Below are 15,267 nucleotides of genomic sequence, written 5' to 3'. Positions count from 1 at the left end.
GTAGCCATCATAGTTAACAAGAGAGTCCAAAATTCAGTATTTGGATGCAATCTCAAAAAGAACAGAATGATCTCTGTTTCCAAGGCAAACCATTCAATATCACAGTAATCCAAGTCTATTCCCCAACCAGTAATGCTGAAGAAGCTGAAGTTGAACGGTTCTATGAAGACCTACAAGACCTTCTAGAACTAACATACCAAAAAGATGTCCTTTTCATTATTGGGGACTGGAATGCAAAAGTAGGAAGTCAAGACATACCTGGAGTAGCAGGCAAATTTGGCCCTGGAGTACAGAATGAAGCAGGGCAAAGGCTAATAGAGTTTTACCAAGAGAATGCACTGGTCATAGCAAACACCCTCTTCCAAAAACACAAGATTCTACACATGGACATCACCAGGTGGTCAATACTGAAATCAGATTGATTATATTCTCTGCAGCCAAAGATGGAGAAGCTCTCTACATTAGCAAAAACAAGAGTGGGAGCTGATTGTGGCTCAGATCGTGAACTCCTTATTACCAAATTCAGACTTAAATTTCCCTACTTGAAGAAAGTAGGGAAAACCACTAGACCATTCAGGTATGACCTTGATCAAATCCCTTACGATTATACAGTGGAAGTGACAAATAGATTCAAGGGATTAGATCTGATAGATTACCTGAAGAACTATGGACAGAGGTTTGGACAGGAGGCAGTGATCAAGACCATCCCCAAGAAAAACAAATGCAAAAAGGCAAAATGGTTGTCTGAGGAGGCCTTAGAAATAGCTGTGAAAAGAAGAGAAGCGAAAAGCAAAGGGGAAAAGAAACGATATGCCCATCTGAATGCAGAGTTCCAAAGAATAGCAAGAAAAGATAAGAAAGCCTTCCTCAGTGATAAGTGCAAAGAAATAGAGGAAAGCAATAGAATGGGAAAGACTAGCTATCTCTTCAAGAAAATTAGAGATACCAAGGGAACATTTCATGCAAAGATGGGCTCGATAAAGGACAGAAATGGTATGGACCTAACAGAAGCAGAAGATATTTAGAAGAGGTGGCAAGAAAGCACAGAAGAACTATACAAAAAAGATCTTCACAACCCAGATACTCACGATGGTGTGATCACTCACCTAGAGCCAGACATCCTGGAATGTGAAGTCAAGTGGGCCTTAAGAAACAGTACTACAAACAAAGCAGTAGATGTGATGGAATTCCAGTTGAGCTGTTTAAAATCCTGAAAGATGATGCTGTGAAAGTGCTGCACTCAATATGCCAGCAAATTTGGAAAACTCAGCAGTGGCCACAGGACTGGAAAAGGTCAGTTTTCATTCCAATCCCAAAGAAAGGCAATTCCAACGAATGCTCAAACTACCACACAATTGCACTCATCTCACATGATAGTAAAGTAATGCTCAAAATTCTCCAAGCCAGGCTTCAGCAATATGTGAACTGTGAACTTCCAGATGTTCAAGTTGGATTTAGAAAAGGCAGAAGAAACAGAGATCAAATTGCCAACATCCGCTGGATCATGGAAAAAGCAAGAGAGTTCCAGAAAAACATCTGTTTCTGCTTTATTGACTATGCCAAAGCCTTTGACTGTGTGGATCACAATAAACTGTGGAAAATTCTGAAAGAGATGGGAATACCAGACCACCTGACCTGCCTCCTGAGAAATCTGTATGCAGGTCAAGAAGCAACAGTTAGAACTGTATGTGGAACAAGAGACCGGTTCCAAATTTGGAAAGGAGTACATCAAAGCTGTATATTGTCACCCTGCTTATTTAACTTATATGCAGAGTACATCATGAGAAATGCTGGACTGGATGAAGCACAAGCTGGAATCAAGATTGCCGGGAGAAATATCAATAACCTCATATATGCAAATGACACCACCCTTATGGCAGAAAGTGAAGAAGAACTAGAGAGCTTCTTGATGAAAGTGAAACAGGAGAGTGAAAAAGTTGGCTTAAAACTCAACATTCAGAAAGATCATGGCATCTGGTCCCACCACTTCATGGCAAATTCATTGTTTCCATGGGGAAATAATGGAAATAGAGACTTTATTTTTTGGGGCTCCAAAATCACTACAGATGGTGACTGCAGCCAAGCATATTAAAAGCAGAGACATTACTCTGTGGACAAAGGTCTGTCTAGTCAAAGCTATGGTTTTTCCAGTAGTCATGTATGGATGGTAAGTGTTGGACTATAAAGAAAGCTGTGGGATGAAGAATTGATGCTTTTGAACTGTGGTGTTGAGAGGACTCTTGAAAGTCCCTTGAATTGCAAGGAGATCCAACCAGTCAATCCTAAAGGAAATCAGTCCTGAATATTCATTGGAAGGACTGATGCTGAAGCTGAAACTCCAATACTTTGGCCACCTGATACGAAGAAGTAACTCATTTGAAAAGACTCTGATTCTGGGAAAGATTGAAGGCAGGAGGAGAAGGGGATGACAGAGGATGAGATGGTTGGATGGCATCACTGACTCAATGGACATGAGTTTGAGTAAACTCTGGGAGTTGGTGATGGACAGGGAGGCCTGGCGTGCTGCAGTCCCTGGGGTCACAAAGAGTTGGACATTACCGAGCGACTGCACTGGAACTGGAATCCCCTACAATGTGGATTTTGTGTTTGTTTGTTTGGCAGCTCTGCACCGCATGTGTGATCTTAGTTCCCTGAACAGGGATCAAACCCATACCCCGCTGCAGTGGAAGCATGTAATCCTCACCACTGGACCACCAGGGAATGCCCCTTCCAATGTTCTTGTCTATTTACCCTAATATTCCTATAATTTTTGATTTACGAACATTGTTGCCACATTATTTGTTGCAAAAATATACACTATTGTTTATGGATTATTTAGCATTATGTAGAAGGCAAGGGCTGGAGAAGGCAATGGCACCCCACTCCAGTACTTTGCCTAGAAAATCCCATGGATGGAGGAGCCTGGTGGGCTGCAGTCCATGGGGTCGCTAGAGTTGGACACAACTGAGCGACTTCACTTTGACTTTTCACTTTCGTGCATTGGAGAAGGAAATGGCAACCCACACCAGTGTTCTTGCCTGGAGAATCCCAGGGACGGGGGAGCCTGGTGGGCTTCCATCTATGGGGTCACAGAGTCGGACACGACTGAAGTGACTTAGCAGCAGCAGCAGCAGCAGCAGCAGCAGTGTCATTTTTATCCTGTTTATTAAGTTTGGGGCTAAATTAAACCTTCTCTGATATTAAGATCTTGCTTCCTGTTCTACCTACCTTCACTATATCTTTGCCCATTTTTAAATTTTGACCTTTCTGTGTCACTTTGAGTGGTATATTTTTAGTCAGCATAGAATTCAGTACTGCTTTGTTATATAATATGACTTTTTTAAACAGATGAGTCAAATACATTTATATTTCTTGACATGATAGATTTGATCTCAGTTTATTTATATTACTTTGTTACATTTTTAATAGTTTTTAAAATATTTCATTGTCTGATGTGTTTTATTTGCTTTATTTTTCTGTATGATTCTGAATTTAGAAGTTTTTATTTCAGTTCTAGTACTTACTTGAAAATATACATTTATAATTATAATAAAGCTATACAATACATTGCCCTTACTATGTTGTCTCATTAATTCTCTTTCCCTTCTGTTTTATCCATCATCTGACTGTATTTAATAATATTTTTTCCTGCTTACTTTTGCACTGTTTAATATAGTTATTTTTCATTCCTGTGTATCAACTTTAAAGAATGCTCTTTAATTTCTTGCTGTTAGAAAAGCAAGTGAACATTCTCTGCTCCCATGTTCTTCCCTCATTCCAGTCTCAGTTTTTGCCACCTGTACCACATCAACATTTTCAGGGCTCTGGCGTTTTAGAGGGTAAAATGCCTTGGTCTTCATTTTTATCCTTCTTTGCAGGCACTGTCATTTAACAAGCCCTGGTCTGCTGAGTCATTCACCGTCCTCCATCCACTTTTGGTTTCCTGAGAGTGTTTTGACATCTTTTGTCCTCTGTGCTTTCTTTTCTACTTCTTTTTGTTCTTGTACATTTATACTGTTCCCATGCTGTCATTCCATTGGCATTTTCAGGGGGCTGGGGTAAAACATATTCATGCTATCGTCCACATTTAACCAGAATCCCCAAATAACTCTTACTTTTGATAGAAAATGCTTTTGCATTAAAAGTTAAAAAGGATAGAAATTTTACATGCTATAATGCTATGTCATCTCTGTATATATGTATATATACTTTATATAAAGAGAAAGAATAAACTAAAATTCTAACAGCAATTTATTTACCAAGCTACTATCTTCTGACTATTTTTCAGTATTCTGCCTTTAATGCAACAGTCATTTATTTTAAATTTATTTTGTTTGAAAGCTTTTCATTATGATATGTGTCTGACTCGTTGCGACCCCATGCTCTGTCGCCCTCCAGGCTCCTTTGTCCATGGGATTTCCCAGACACCAATACTGGTGTGGGTTGACATTTCCTACTTGAGGGCATCTTTCTGACCAAGGGATCAAACCCAAGTCTCTTGTGTCTCCTGCACTGACAGGTGAATTCTTTACCACTATGCCCCTGGGAAGCCCAATATGTAACATACAGAATGAAAACGCATATGAAATATAAATTAGCTGTAAAATGAATGCTTGTGTATCTGTCAGCTTAGGCTGCCACAAGAAAATACTATAGATTGAATGGTTAAACGACAAATATTTATTTTCTCACAGTTAAAGGGGCTGGTGCCAGCGTGGTCAGGTGAGAGTCCTCTTTCTGACTTGCTAATGGAAATTTCTTACTGTGTCTTCACATGGTAGAGAGGGCTGTGGTATCCACTCCTCTCTTACAAAGGTACCAGGGTCAAAGCTCTGCCGTTATAACCTCATTTAACCTTTATCACTTCCTTAAAGGCCCCTTCTCCTTTACAGTCACATGGTGGGGGCAATTAGGGCTTCAATATATGAATTCGGGTGGCGGACACTTCAGTCCATAGCAGCTGTATGACAACTACTCATGTCACAAAACAAAACATTTTGAACACCCACAAGTTCCTTCCCTCTTCTGCCCTAGGGGTTACTACTACCCTAACTTTTGGTACTTTGTTCTTGTGTTTTTAGTTTATATTTTTATCTCCTGAGTACACATCCAAAGTAGTTAAGTTGTGCTTGCTTTTGAATTTTGTATAAATGGAATCATATTTTTGAATCTTTTGTGTCTGGCTTTTTTTTTCAATATTATGTTCTTAAGACCCTGATTCTGGGAAAGATTTAAGAAAGGAGGAGAAGGGGACGACAGAGGATGAGATGGTTGGATGGCATCACCGACTCAATGGTCACGAGTCTGAGCAAGCTCCGGAAGTTGGTGATGGACCAGGAAGCCGGCAGGCTGTAGTCCATGGGGTCACAGAGTCAGACAAGACTGAACAACTGAATTGACTGATGTTCTTAAGACTGTTGTATGGAATTATAATTTATTCATATTCAGTGCTATACATTATCCCCTTTTAAGAAAACAACGGAGATAATTAATACATTAAAAATTATATAAGGCACTTCCCTGACAGTCCAGTGGTTAAGACTTTGCCTTCCAGTGTCAAGGGTGAATGTTCAATCCCTGATCAGGGAACTAAGATCTTGTGGCCAAAAAATGAAAACATAAAACAGAAGCAATATTGTTACAAATTTAGTAGACTTTAAAAAAATGGTCCACATTAAAAAAATGTATGGACATTTTGGCCATTTCCAATTTTTGACTTTTGTGGGGAATGTTCATGAATGTTCTTGCAGCCGCATCCTGGTGTCCGTAAGTACGAATTTCTGTTAAGTGTATGTGCCTAAGAGTATACTCAGAGGTTCACCATGTTTGTGTGTTTTCACCTTTATTTGCTAATATTCACTGCCATCCAAAGGGGTTGTACAAATTTACATTCCCACCAGCAAGACAGGAGTTTCTGCTGCTCCATATCTTTCTCAATTTTTGGTATAGTCACAATTTAGAATCTCTCCGTATGCTTTTATTTTATTCATATCTCCTTGATTAAGAAAAAGGTTAAGAATATTTTCATATGCTTCCTGACCATTTTGGGTTTCTACTTTTATGAAATATCTACTTTATCTTCTCAGTTTTCCAATTGGTTGCTCTGACATATTTCTAATTGATTTGTAAGGGCACATTATTCTGGATATAAACACTTTTGAGGCATATGTGTTGCATGTTCTACTTGCTAGATTTGTGTTTTCACTTTCATAAAGTTGTCTTCTGAGGAACAGAAATTCTTTAACATCCTAAAATGTATCTGTTTTTTCCTCTGTGGCTAGTGCGTCTTGTATCACATGTAGTAAATCTTTCCCTAACCTGAAGCCATGAAGACTTCTCTGTGGTTTGTTTGTTTTTGCTTCTTTGGGGGTTTACTCAACCTTCTAAATGCTTGATGTCTTTGTCTTTCACAAAGAAATTTAGACCTTAATCCACCTAGAATTGATTCTTGTATTTGGTGTAAAGTTGGATGTTCAATATAATTATTCTGTTGGGATTCCTAATTCTTCATCATCATTTACCAGATGCCCTTTCCCTGCTGTTCTGCAGTGCTGTTTTTGTCACCAATTCAAGGTCTGTATGTGCACTGTTTGTTTACGGGCCAACTATTCTCTTCCACTGCTCTGACTAATCTTATGCCAATGGCACTGTGTTTCAATTATTGGAGCTTTACAGCAAATCTCGATATCCAGTAGAGCCCGTTATTTTCTCCCACCTCATTTTTCTGTCTCAAAAGTGTCTTGGTTGGAATTTGAGATTACAATGGCTATTTTATGTTCATAATTATATTATCTAAAAATCATGACATCTTTGATACTTCTTTTCTTATTCTTATACGTTTTATTTCTTTTTCTTGCTTTACTACACTGATTAGGATCTCCTTTACAAAGCTGAATAAAACTGATGAAAAAGACATCTTTGCTTTTTTCCTTTCTGATCATAAAGAGAAAGCTTGCCATGTTTCACATCAAGTATAATGTTTGCTTCTTTCTTTAAAGTGGTTTCCCTTTATCAGAGTATAGCAATTCCCTTATACTTCTACTTTTCTAAGAGTTTTTAATCATAAACAGATGTCAAACTATATAAAATTCTTTTTAGCATCAATTAAGATGACCACTTGATTTTTCTTTTTAATTGATAAATAGAAATAGAATTTATTTCCAACTGTAGCATGATTTCAGTAAAAGGCAAAAATCTAAAAGTTGGAAAAAGAGAACACTCTACAGAGCTCCTGTTATTATACCAAAAATATGTTTTTTGGTTATGTTTGAACTGGGTGAGGGGCAACTGTCCTAGATATGTTGGTGCAGGATGTTTTTAGAAAGGCCCCCAAATCTGAAGCTACAGATTCCATCATTAACCTAGGGAGATAGAATAATCTCAGGAATATTATAGTCACTTTGAGGTATATGACCCATGATAACTTAAACAGTTTCATTCATGGGTTATTTTTAGAATATGTTGCAGGACCATTTGTTCTTAGCTCTGCCTCACTATGCTCCATCCTCTCTCTCCAAGTAGGACGTCCCTCAGTTTCATTCAGATGTACACCTAGCAGGTAAGTGTCTGTGTGGCAGTGGCCAGGGGAAGCGGGGAGCTCATATACCCAGGCCACCCCAGACCAATGAAATCAGACCCTCTGGGGCTTGGACCCAGGCATTAGAATTTTTAAAATCTCCCCAGGGAGAACCACTCATCTATAGCTCTTTGAAGCTGAAAATCATACGTGTGTTTATGAAACAGAGTCCATAGAGAAGAAGATATTTATCCGTGGCAAAGTCAGATAGGCAATAGGATTCCACATTACCCAAATGAGACCCAGCTGGATGAATAAGAGAAGCCACCCAGTGAAGGAAGAGAAAGAGAGGACAGGAAGGAAAGGCACAAGAATGACAGCAAATCTACTCACTCCATTCTCTCCGGAAGTTCTGTTCGGGTCATGCCCACACAATTGACCAAAATAGTGATGGTTATAAATAAACTGAACCACCTGAGAGGGTCGTGTTAAGGAGAAGCTGAAAGTCACCATGTCTTCCTGAGGTCACTGCTGATCACCTTGACACTGAATTGATTAAATTAATAACTCTTTCACTAGGATCAACTTTATGGTCTTGTCACATAATAACAGCTAACACTGAGTGCCTACTCTCGCTGAATACTTCGTCCATATTATTTCTAATACAACTAACCTATAGGTGGATATTATTATCTATACATTGGAGCTAAGAAAATGGGCTGACAAAGCTTAAATATTTTTCCAAAGTCATACAGTTAGTCAATGATGGTGCTGAGATGTGTCCTCAAATTGTCTGAAAACAGAACTGAGCAAGATGAAACAGAATCCCTTCTCCAAAATGTCCTTCTTCCCTGACACTTGCATTTAACTGTAGAGTATGGCTTGAAATTTCATCCTGCAAATGTCTCGTTTTCCCTAAAAGACAAAGAGAATGCAGTAGCCCCCACCCCTACCCTCCATTAACCATGGTTTCATTTTCTGCAGTTTCAGTTACGTGTGGTCAATGGCAGTCTGAAAATACGCGTGAAATTACCCACCATTCTCAGTTAGCGTGGTGACATCTCAGCCTTCTAACTTCATCCTGCCAGGGATCCCCAACCATCAACATTGTCTGCTTCTGACACCCAACCATTGACATCATTATGGCTCCATGATCCAGGGTCACCCAAAGCAGATGTGCCTCCCTCTGACTTATCATCAGGAGGTCAATAGTAGCCTAATGCTATGTCCCAAGGGCTACATCATTTGCCTCACTTTATGTCATCATTGTAGGTGTTCAATCTCACACCATCACAAGAAGGATGAGTACAGCACAATAAGACATTTTTAGAGAGAGAGCACATTCACCTAACTTTTATTACAGTACTTTGTCATAATTTTCCTACTTTATTACTGTCGTTACTCTTACTGTGCCTAATTTATAAATCAAACTTTATCATAGGTAGGTATGTATAGGAAAAAACACAGAGGGTTCAGTACTATCTGTGGCTTCAGGCACCCACTGCGGGTCTTGGAATGTATGTCCTATGGATCAGGGGCAGGGGAGACAACTGTATTCCGAGGAAGTTAGAGATAAGGGGAGGGCCACATGCTTTCATGGGAATTAGGGTAGTCAGATTGTGTTTCTAACTTAGCTGAGGTCAGTCACACTGAGGAAGTGGACATCTGGTTAGGAATGGTGGAGGCAGGCACAGGTGGGTAAAATGTTTGCTTAAGGAGAAGATTCCAAACAGGATTAGGCTGTCAAGGAGAACTCTGGTGAGTAAGAGGGAAGAATATTAAAGGCAAAGAAAATATCTTTGTCCCTTTAAAGAATATTAAAGGGGCAAATAAATTGCAAGAAGGGGACAGAGATACTGAATAGGAAGGTGAGTGGATGAGGGTAAATAGATGGGGCAGAAATATTGGTGGCAAAGTCCAAAGATAAATATCTCCGATTGGACGTTTTTCTGGGGACTAGCGGGGTTCCTAACAGTTACTTCCTAAAGACAAACAACACCTGAAGAGAAGCTTGACCTACAGAGAGCGAGAGAATCACTTTTCTTCCATAATTTCAATTTGAGCAGAAATATCTATAACTATTTTAGTTTTCTGTAGATGCCTTTAATGTACTCTGTTTTACAGTTACTTAGGAACCCATCTATTTTGAAAAAGGAAATTCTACTAATTAAACCACATTTTCCTGTTTACTTGCAATTGAATTAAGAAATGTGTTCATGTGGGGGGAAAATGTTAACCCAAGGATTAAATTAAAATTATATCTCCAACTCCACAAACCTTTAAAAGAATGATGATATATTCTGATAGTATTACTTGTGAAAATGTTCACAGAAAATTTGATTAGAATTATAATTTTGGTGAAATATTAATAATAGGAGATTGAGAATTCCATATCTGGGAGAATATTCTGGGGGCTGGAGCTACCAAGTTCATGAGATTTAAATATATCAATGCAGTCTTTAGTGAGAAAGAGACCCTTAACAGCTTTTCTGTCCAGCTGTGACTCCACCCAGCAATTCATCAAATCTCAAGATAAAAAGAATATTTACTAGTACACTTTGGTTCCTTAATGGGATTTTACTTCTAAATAGCTGTTTCTTACTTGCTGCTGCTGCTGCTAAGTCACTTCAGTCGTGTCCGACTCTGTGCGACCCCATAGATGGTAGCCCATCAGGCTCCGCCATCCCTGGGATTCTCCAGGCAAGAACACTGCAGTGGGTTGCCATTTCCTTCTCCAATGCATGAAAGTGAAAAGTCAAAGTGAAGTCGCTCAGTCGTGTCCGACTCTTAGCGACCCCATGGACTGCAGTCCACCAGGCTCCTCCATCCATGGGATTCTCCAGGCAAGAGCACTGGAGTGGGGTGCCATTGCCTACTTAAATAGATGTAAATCAACCAGAATGGATGAAAAGGAGTTTGCATATTTGCTGTTTTTATTTGTAATTTTTATGTAATTTATATTTTTAAAAACACCTATATAGAGATGACATACTTAGAGAAAAAATTACTGTAATTCATTTCCATTAACATCCTACTTCCTTATTGCTGACACTACTCTATGCAGGATGTAGTCCGGATTTTTTAACTTGCTATATGGCCTTACACAATTAATTTAACGCCCCAGTATCAGTTTCATCATATATAAGACGGAGATGCTAATCCCTTCTTCAAGGGTTCTTGTACCTATGACAGTGTTCATGCTTAGCAAGCATTTAGCAGTGGGAGGCTGTTATTATCAGTAAATACTCTTTCATAGTATTGTGTGCTGTGCTGTGCTAAGTTGCTTCAGTCATGTCCAACTCTGCAACCCCCATGGACTGTAACCCGCCAGGCTCCTCTATTCATGGGATTCTCCAGGCAAGAACACTGGAATGGGTTGCTGTGCCCTCCTCGAGGGGATTTTCCCAACCCAGAGATTGAACCCGTGTCTCTTATGTCTACTGCATTGGCAGGCAGGTTCTTTACCACTAGCACCACCGGGGAAGCCCTTCCGTAGTATTAGGAAAGTTAAGAATGAATTGGGTTTCCCTAGTGGCTCAGTAGTAAAGAATAACCTGCCAGTGCAGGAGATGCAGGTTCGGTCCTCGGGTTGGGAAGATCCCCTGGAGGAGGGCATGGCAACCCAGTACAATATCCTTGCCTGGGAAATCCCATGGACAGAGGAGCCTGGCGGGCTACGGTTCATGGGGTCACAAAGAGTTGGACATGACTTAGCAACTAAACAACAACAAGACTGAATTAAGAAAGTCATTCCCACAGGTTGGCGATAAAGGCAAAACACATAAAGGCTAAATGTAATGTAGTGAGCTACCAGCTCACTGAATGCCACCCAGCAATCCAACAAGCTGCCCCAGAGTATGAGATGAGAGCTCTTTTACTGTCCTCCCTCAACTCAGAGGAGGCTGGCTGCCATCTGCCAGGCCAGTCAAGGCAAGGATGTTCTTGCAAATCGACCTCCTAGAAGCCACAGCTGAATTGCTTATTAGGAACTTCCAATTTGGACAGTCACCAGGGAAGATCCTTAGAAACCAAGCCAAAGTCTCTTGTTTGTCCTAGTTTGGCTTGCCTTGAGAAAAAAAAAAAGAAAACAAAAGCTGGAGACAGTTCTGAAGCTACCTAAAGCAATTAATATATTACAGACATTTGAGCAGTGTGTTTCTAATCACTACTGCATTCCCCAATGGCATGAACCTCAGACTATTGACATTTTTAACCTGCTGGTAGTTTGGGCGGTAACTAATGCTCTAGACAGTGCCTCATGACCAGTGGGATCCCAGTGAGACAATCTTCACTCTGCCCATTACAGGCTGTTCTCTTCACCCACTAGGAAGGGCTGCTTTTTTGACAAATAAGCAGTCACTGTCCAGCATGGTTAGACCACAGAGAACTAACCTACCCCTGTCTCATCTGCCCAAACCATAAAGCCTTCCTGGTTATTATGTTGTGGAAGAGCAGGCCACATATGGTGAGAATGTGCCTGGGTGCCCTTTACAAGCTGTATGCCCACAGGTGGACCCAGACTGGTCTACATGCACCCCAACCCACCTGTGGGTTACATGAATACCTCCTCTGTCTTGGGACGGCTTTCAGGTGTTGAACACATTAAAACCACAAACATTGTTTTCAATTTAATGATCCTATTGTTTTAGGATTCAATTGAAGGAAGGCCCCGTTGTTAACCCCTGAAGAAGGTACAGGACACAGTTGGCAGCATCTGATTCTAACATGTGGAAGAAGCAACCGTGCAAAGGATATGAGTGGACGGACACTTTGATGGCTATTCTTCTGATCGGGTTGAAAGGACTGAATAACCACAGGGCCCGAGTGGCGCTAAACCGGGAAATGGTCCTCCCTTTGTTCAGCACCATAAATGTCTAAAACAAAACACAACAGAAAGTGGACCTCCAGTGAGACACACACATCCTCACCCAACCATGGATTTGAACATAAGTGAGATCATCTCAGGCTCATGAGTGACAAGGGCTCTGAAACCTATGAGTCAATGAGAGGCAAATGGAGGGGCAGACAGAGAAGATCAAGAACTAAAAGCCATGTCCTCACTCCCAGAAAGACCCCAGACCCCCGTGGCTGACTGTACACCAGATGGGCCCCTGAGGCTGCCCAGTGAATAGGAAACTGACCCAGGGCTGGTGAGATATATCATACAAGGGGGAGGATTCTGGCAGCAGGGAGGTGGAGTTCTGGTTGCATTTATTTCCTCTTCTGATTAGTGGAACATCCCTGGAATGGTCCTTCTGTTCTCTACCTCCTAGGTCTCCCCTTTCAAACCTTCTACTGGTTCACTCCTCTGAACATCTAGGGAGGATGTGGGTTCTTGGCAAGTGAGAGGAGAGAGAAAGGCATTCCAGTGCCTTCTTATTTTTCTCTACAAACCATATTTAAGATGGCTGGTTCCTGCCCTTCCCAGCTCCCAAACACACTCCCCTTTTTCAGCTGTGTAGAACGTCCGAGATAGTTCTAGTTTAAACTGGATGTTCTCAAACTTTAATTTTAGGGCCCTTTTATATTCTCAAAAATTACTTAGAACCTTAAAAATATTTTGTTAATGTTTATACCTTTTTCTTACACCACGTGTGTGAATGTATGTGTGTGTGTGTGTGGGGGGGTACGGGCTGCCCAGGTGGCATGAGTGGTAAAGAACCTGCCTGGCAATGCAGGAGACGTAAGAGACATGCGTTTGATCTCTGGGTTGGGAAGATCCCCTGGAGGAGGGCATGTCAATCCACTCCAGTATTCTTGTCTGGAGAATCTCATGGACAGAGGAGCCTGGTAGGCTATGGTCCATAGGATCACAAAGAGTTGGATATGACTGAAGCGATTTAGCAAGCATGCATATGTCTGTATATATGCATGCATATAAGTGTATGTATATATTTATATACAATATCAGAAATAAAAAAGGGCCTTTTAAAACACAAGAGTATATACACATACATTCCTGTAGCTGTTAGACTGATGTGATCCTCTATTAATAGCCTCTACATTCACTATTGTATATTCACAAGAGAATGTGAGTGGAAAAGACAAATGACATCTAAGGATCTTTAAGGCAAAGTTCTGAACTCCCAAACCCACTAGAAGGGTTTTGGGAACCCCAGGGGTTTTGAGACCCTACTTTGAGGACCACTGGTTTAAATCATCCTGATTTTGGTTCCCCTTCCTTATTCTACCCACTGCCCCACCTCCAGCCTGAAGATCTCTGCTCCCTACTTACATAGAGATCCAACACCTCTAGAGATCTGAGGCTAGAACTCAACCAAGGGAATGGCCAACTTTATCTGAAAACTCCACAACAGTTGTCTTTAGAGGATCTGAATTTAATTAACCTCCACCATGAATACCATAGAGATTCAAAGAAAGCATTGAGGAGGTGAGATAGAGGTATTTTTCACTAACAGTCCAGCTGACAATCACAACACCCAGGGTGCAGGAGGACTCCTGGACTGGGTGGGACAGAGGCCTCTTCTCCCAGAGCTGAGAATGGCCATTCCCGCCAGTAGCCCTTACCCGGTGTGTGCTGTAGAAGGGGTCCAGATCCTCCAGCGGCTCCCCAATCAGCTTAGGCGGGAGCGTACCATAGAACTTGGGCAACTGGTTGCAGGCTTTCAAGTCTAGCTGGGGCCGAGACTTCTCTTTCTGGTCCTTCCGCTTCCTGAACTTCTCTTTGGGTTTCTTTGTCTTTTGCTTAGCAGCAATTCTTTTTTCAATCTCCAGCAGGGACTCCGGGGTGAATCGACGGAAGTTGGTAGTTTCCAGGGACCCAAAGGGGAATTCCATCTTCTCATTCTTCTTTAGGAAGAATATTCTTATGAGAGTGAACACAACCACAGAGAGGTAACAGCCTGCCTATTAGCTCACCCCTCCAACCCTGCTTGCTAGAACAGCTACCCTCCCCCCACCTCTCTAGTTCTTTCCTTAATTCACACTGAGCTCCCCTAGGACTCCACTGCCCAGCAGTGTTCAGTCCACTTTAAGCCAGTACCTCAGAGTAGTCTCTGTGCTGTCCATGAGCTTCTAGCCACTGTTCATTTAAAATTTTTGTATCCCACCACCACCAGATCCAGCCATACTGCCCTCTCTCCCCATTTCTATGACCATTGAGTACAGGCACTTGGCTGCATTCATCAAAGACTTTGGTTTATGATCTACTTTATCTTGAGTCTTATCCTACGTTCTGATCACCACCTTTTATCTGCTGACAATTTTGATGCTTCTCCCCTTCTCTGAACTCCATTTGGACCTCCAGACTGCTTTCTCTATTTGTCCATGACTGAACAGTTCTCTCCATATCCAGATAAGAATTCCATGAACAACCACTCCCCTGTCCCTATCCTAAATATCCAGCTTAGGTCAACTTTGATGACTCTAACTCAGGTTTCCGTGAATCAGGACTGTTGAGGAGTGATGAGGAACAGCAATGTCACTTAGGAATCATATGGTTTCCCTAGGCAACAGTTTCTCCTAGTCTGATATTTCAAATACTGTTTGTCTTTCCTGACTGCTTTCTCCTACTTCCCCTTCCAGTAAGACAATAACCACATTCCCTCCCTCATTAAGAACACAGAACTCCTTCAACTTCATGCCCCCAAACCTCTGACTTACCTACCATCTGAACCCTTCTATCTTCCCTCCTGTCATAATCAGGAGAACATCACCTCTCATTCTGGCTAAGACCAGTCTTCCTTCTACTTTGGACCTTATTCCCTTACTACCTCATTTCTCTCTCCTGA

General features: G+C 41.2%; 1 protein-coding gene across 2 annotated transcripts in view; it reads right to left on the bottom strand.

Annotated features, from left to right (window-relative positions):
- Positions 1 to 14,314, bottom strand: part of SCN10A (sodium voltage-gated channel alpha subunit 10) — an 89,604-nt gene extending 75,290 nt beyond the window's left edge. For both annotated transcript variants that reach the window (XM_027523303.1, XM_027523302.1), the window contains exons 1-3: positions 14,045 to 14,314; positions 12,263 to 12,390; positions 7,910 to 7,990 (exon numbers count right to left, since the gene is read on the bottom strand). In XM_027523303.1, the coding sequence (XP_027379104.1) occupies positions 7,910 to 7,990; positions 12,263 to 12,390; positions 14,045 to 14,314 (479 nt within the window). The remainder of the gene's footprint in view (positions 1 to 7,909; positions 7,991 to 12,262; positions 12,391 to 14,044) is intronic.
- Positions 14,315 to 15,267: the final 953 nt, after the last annotated feature.

This window comes from Bos indicus x Bos taurus, chromosome 22 (assembly GCF_003369695.1).
Source record: "Bos indicus x Bos taurus breed Angus x Brahman F1 hybrid chromosome 22, Bos_hybrid_MaternalHap_v2.0, whole genome shotgun sequence".
NCBI lineage: Eukaryota > Metazoa > Chordata > Mammalia > Artiodactyla > Bovidae > Bos > Bos indicus x Bos taurus.
The sequence above is the reverse complement of the archived record's forward strand: the minus strand, read 5'-3'. Positions and strand labels throughout refer to the sequence as shown.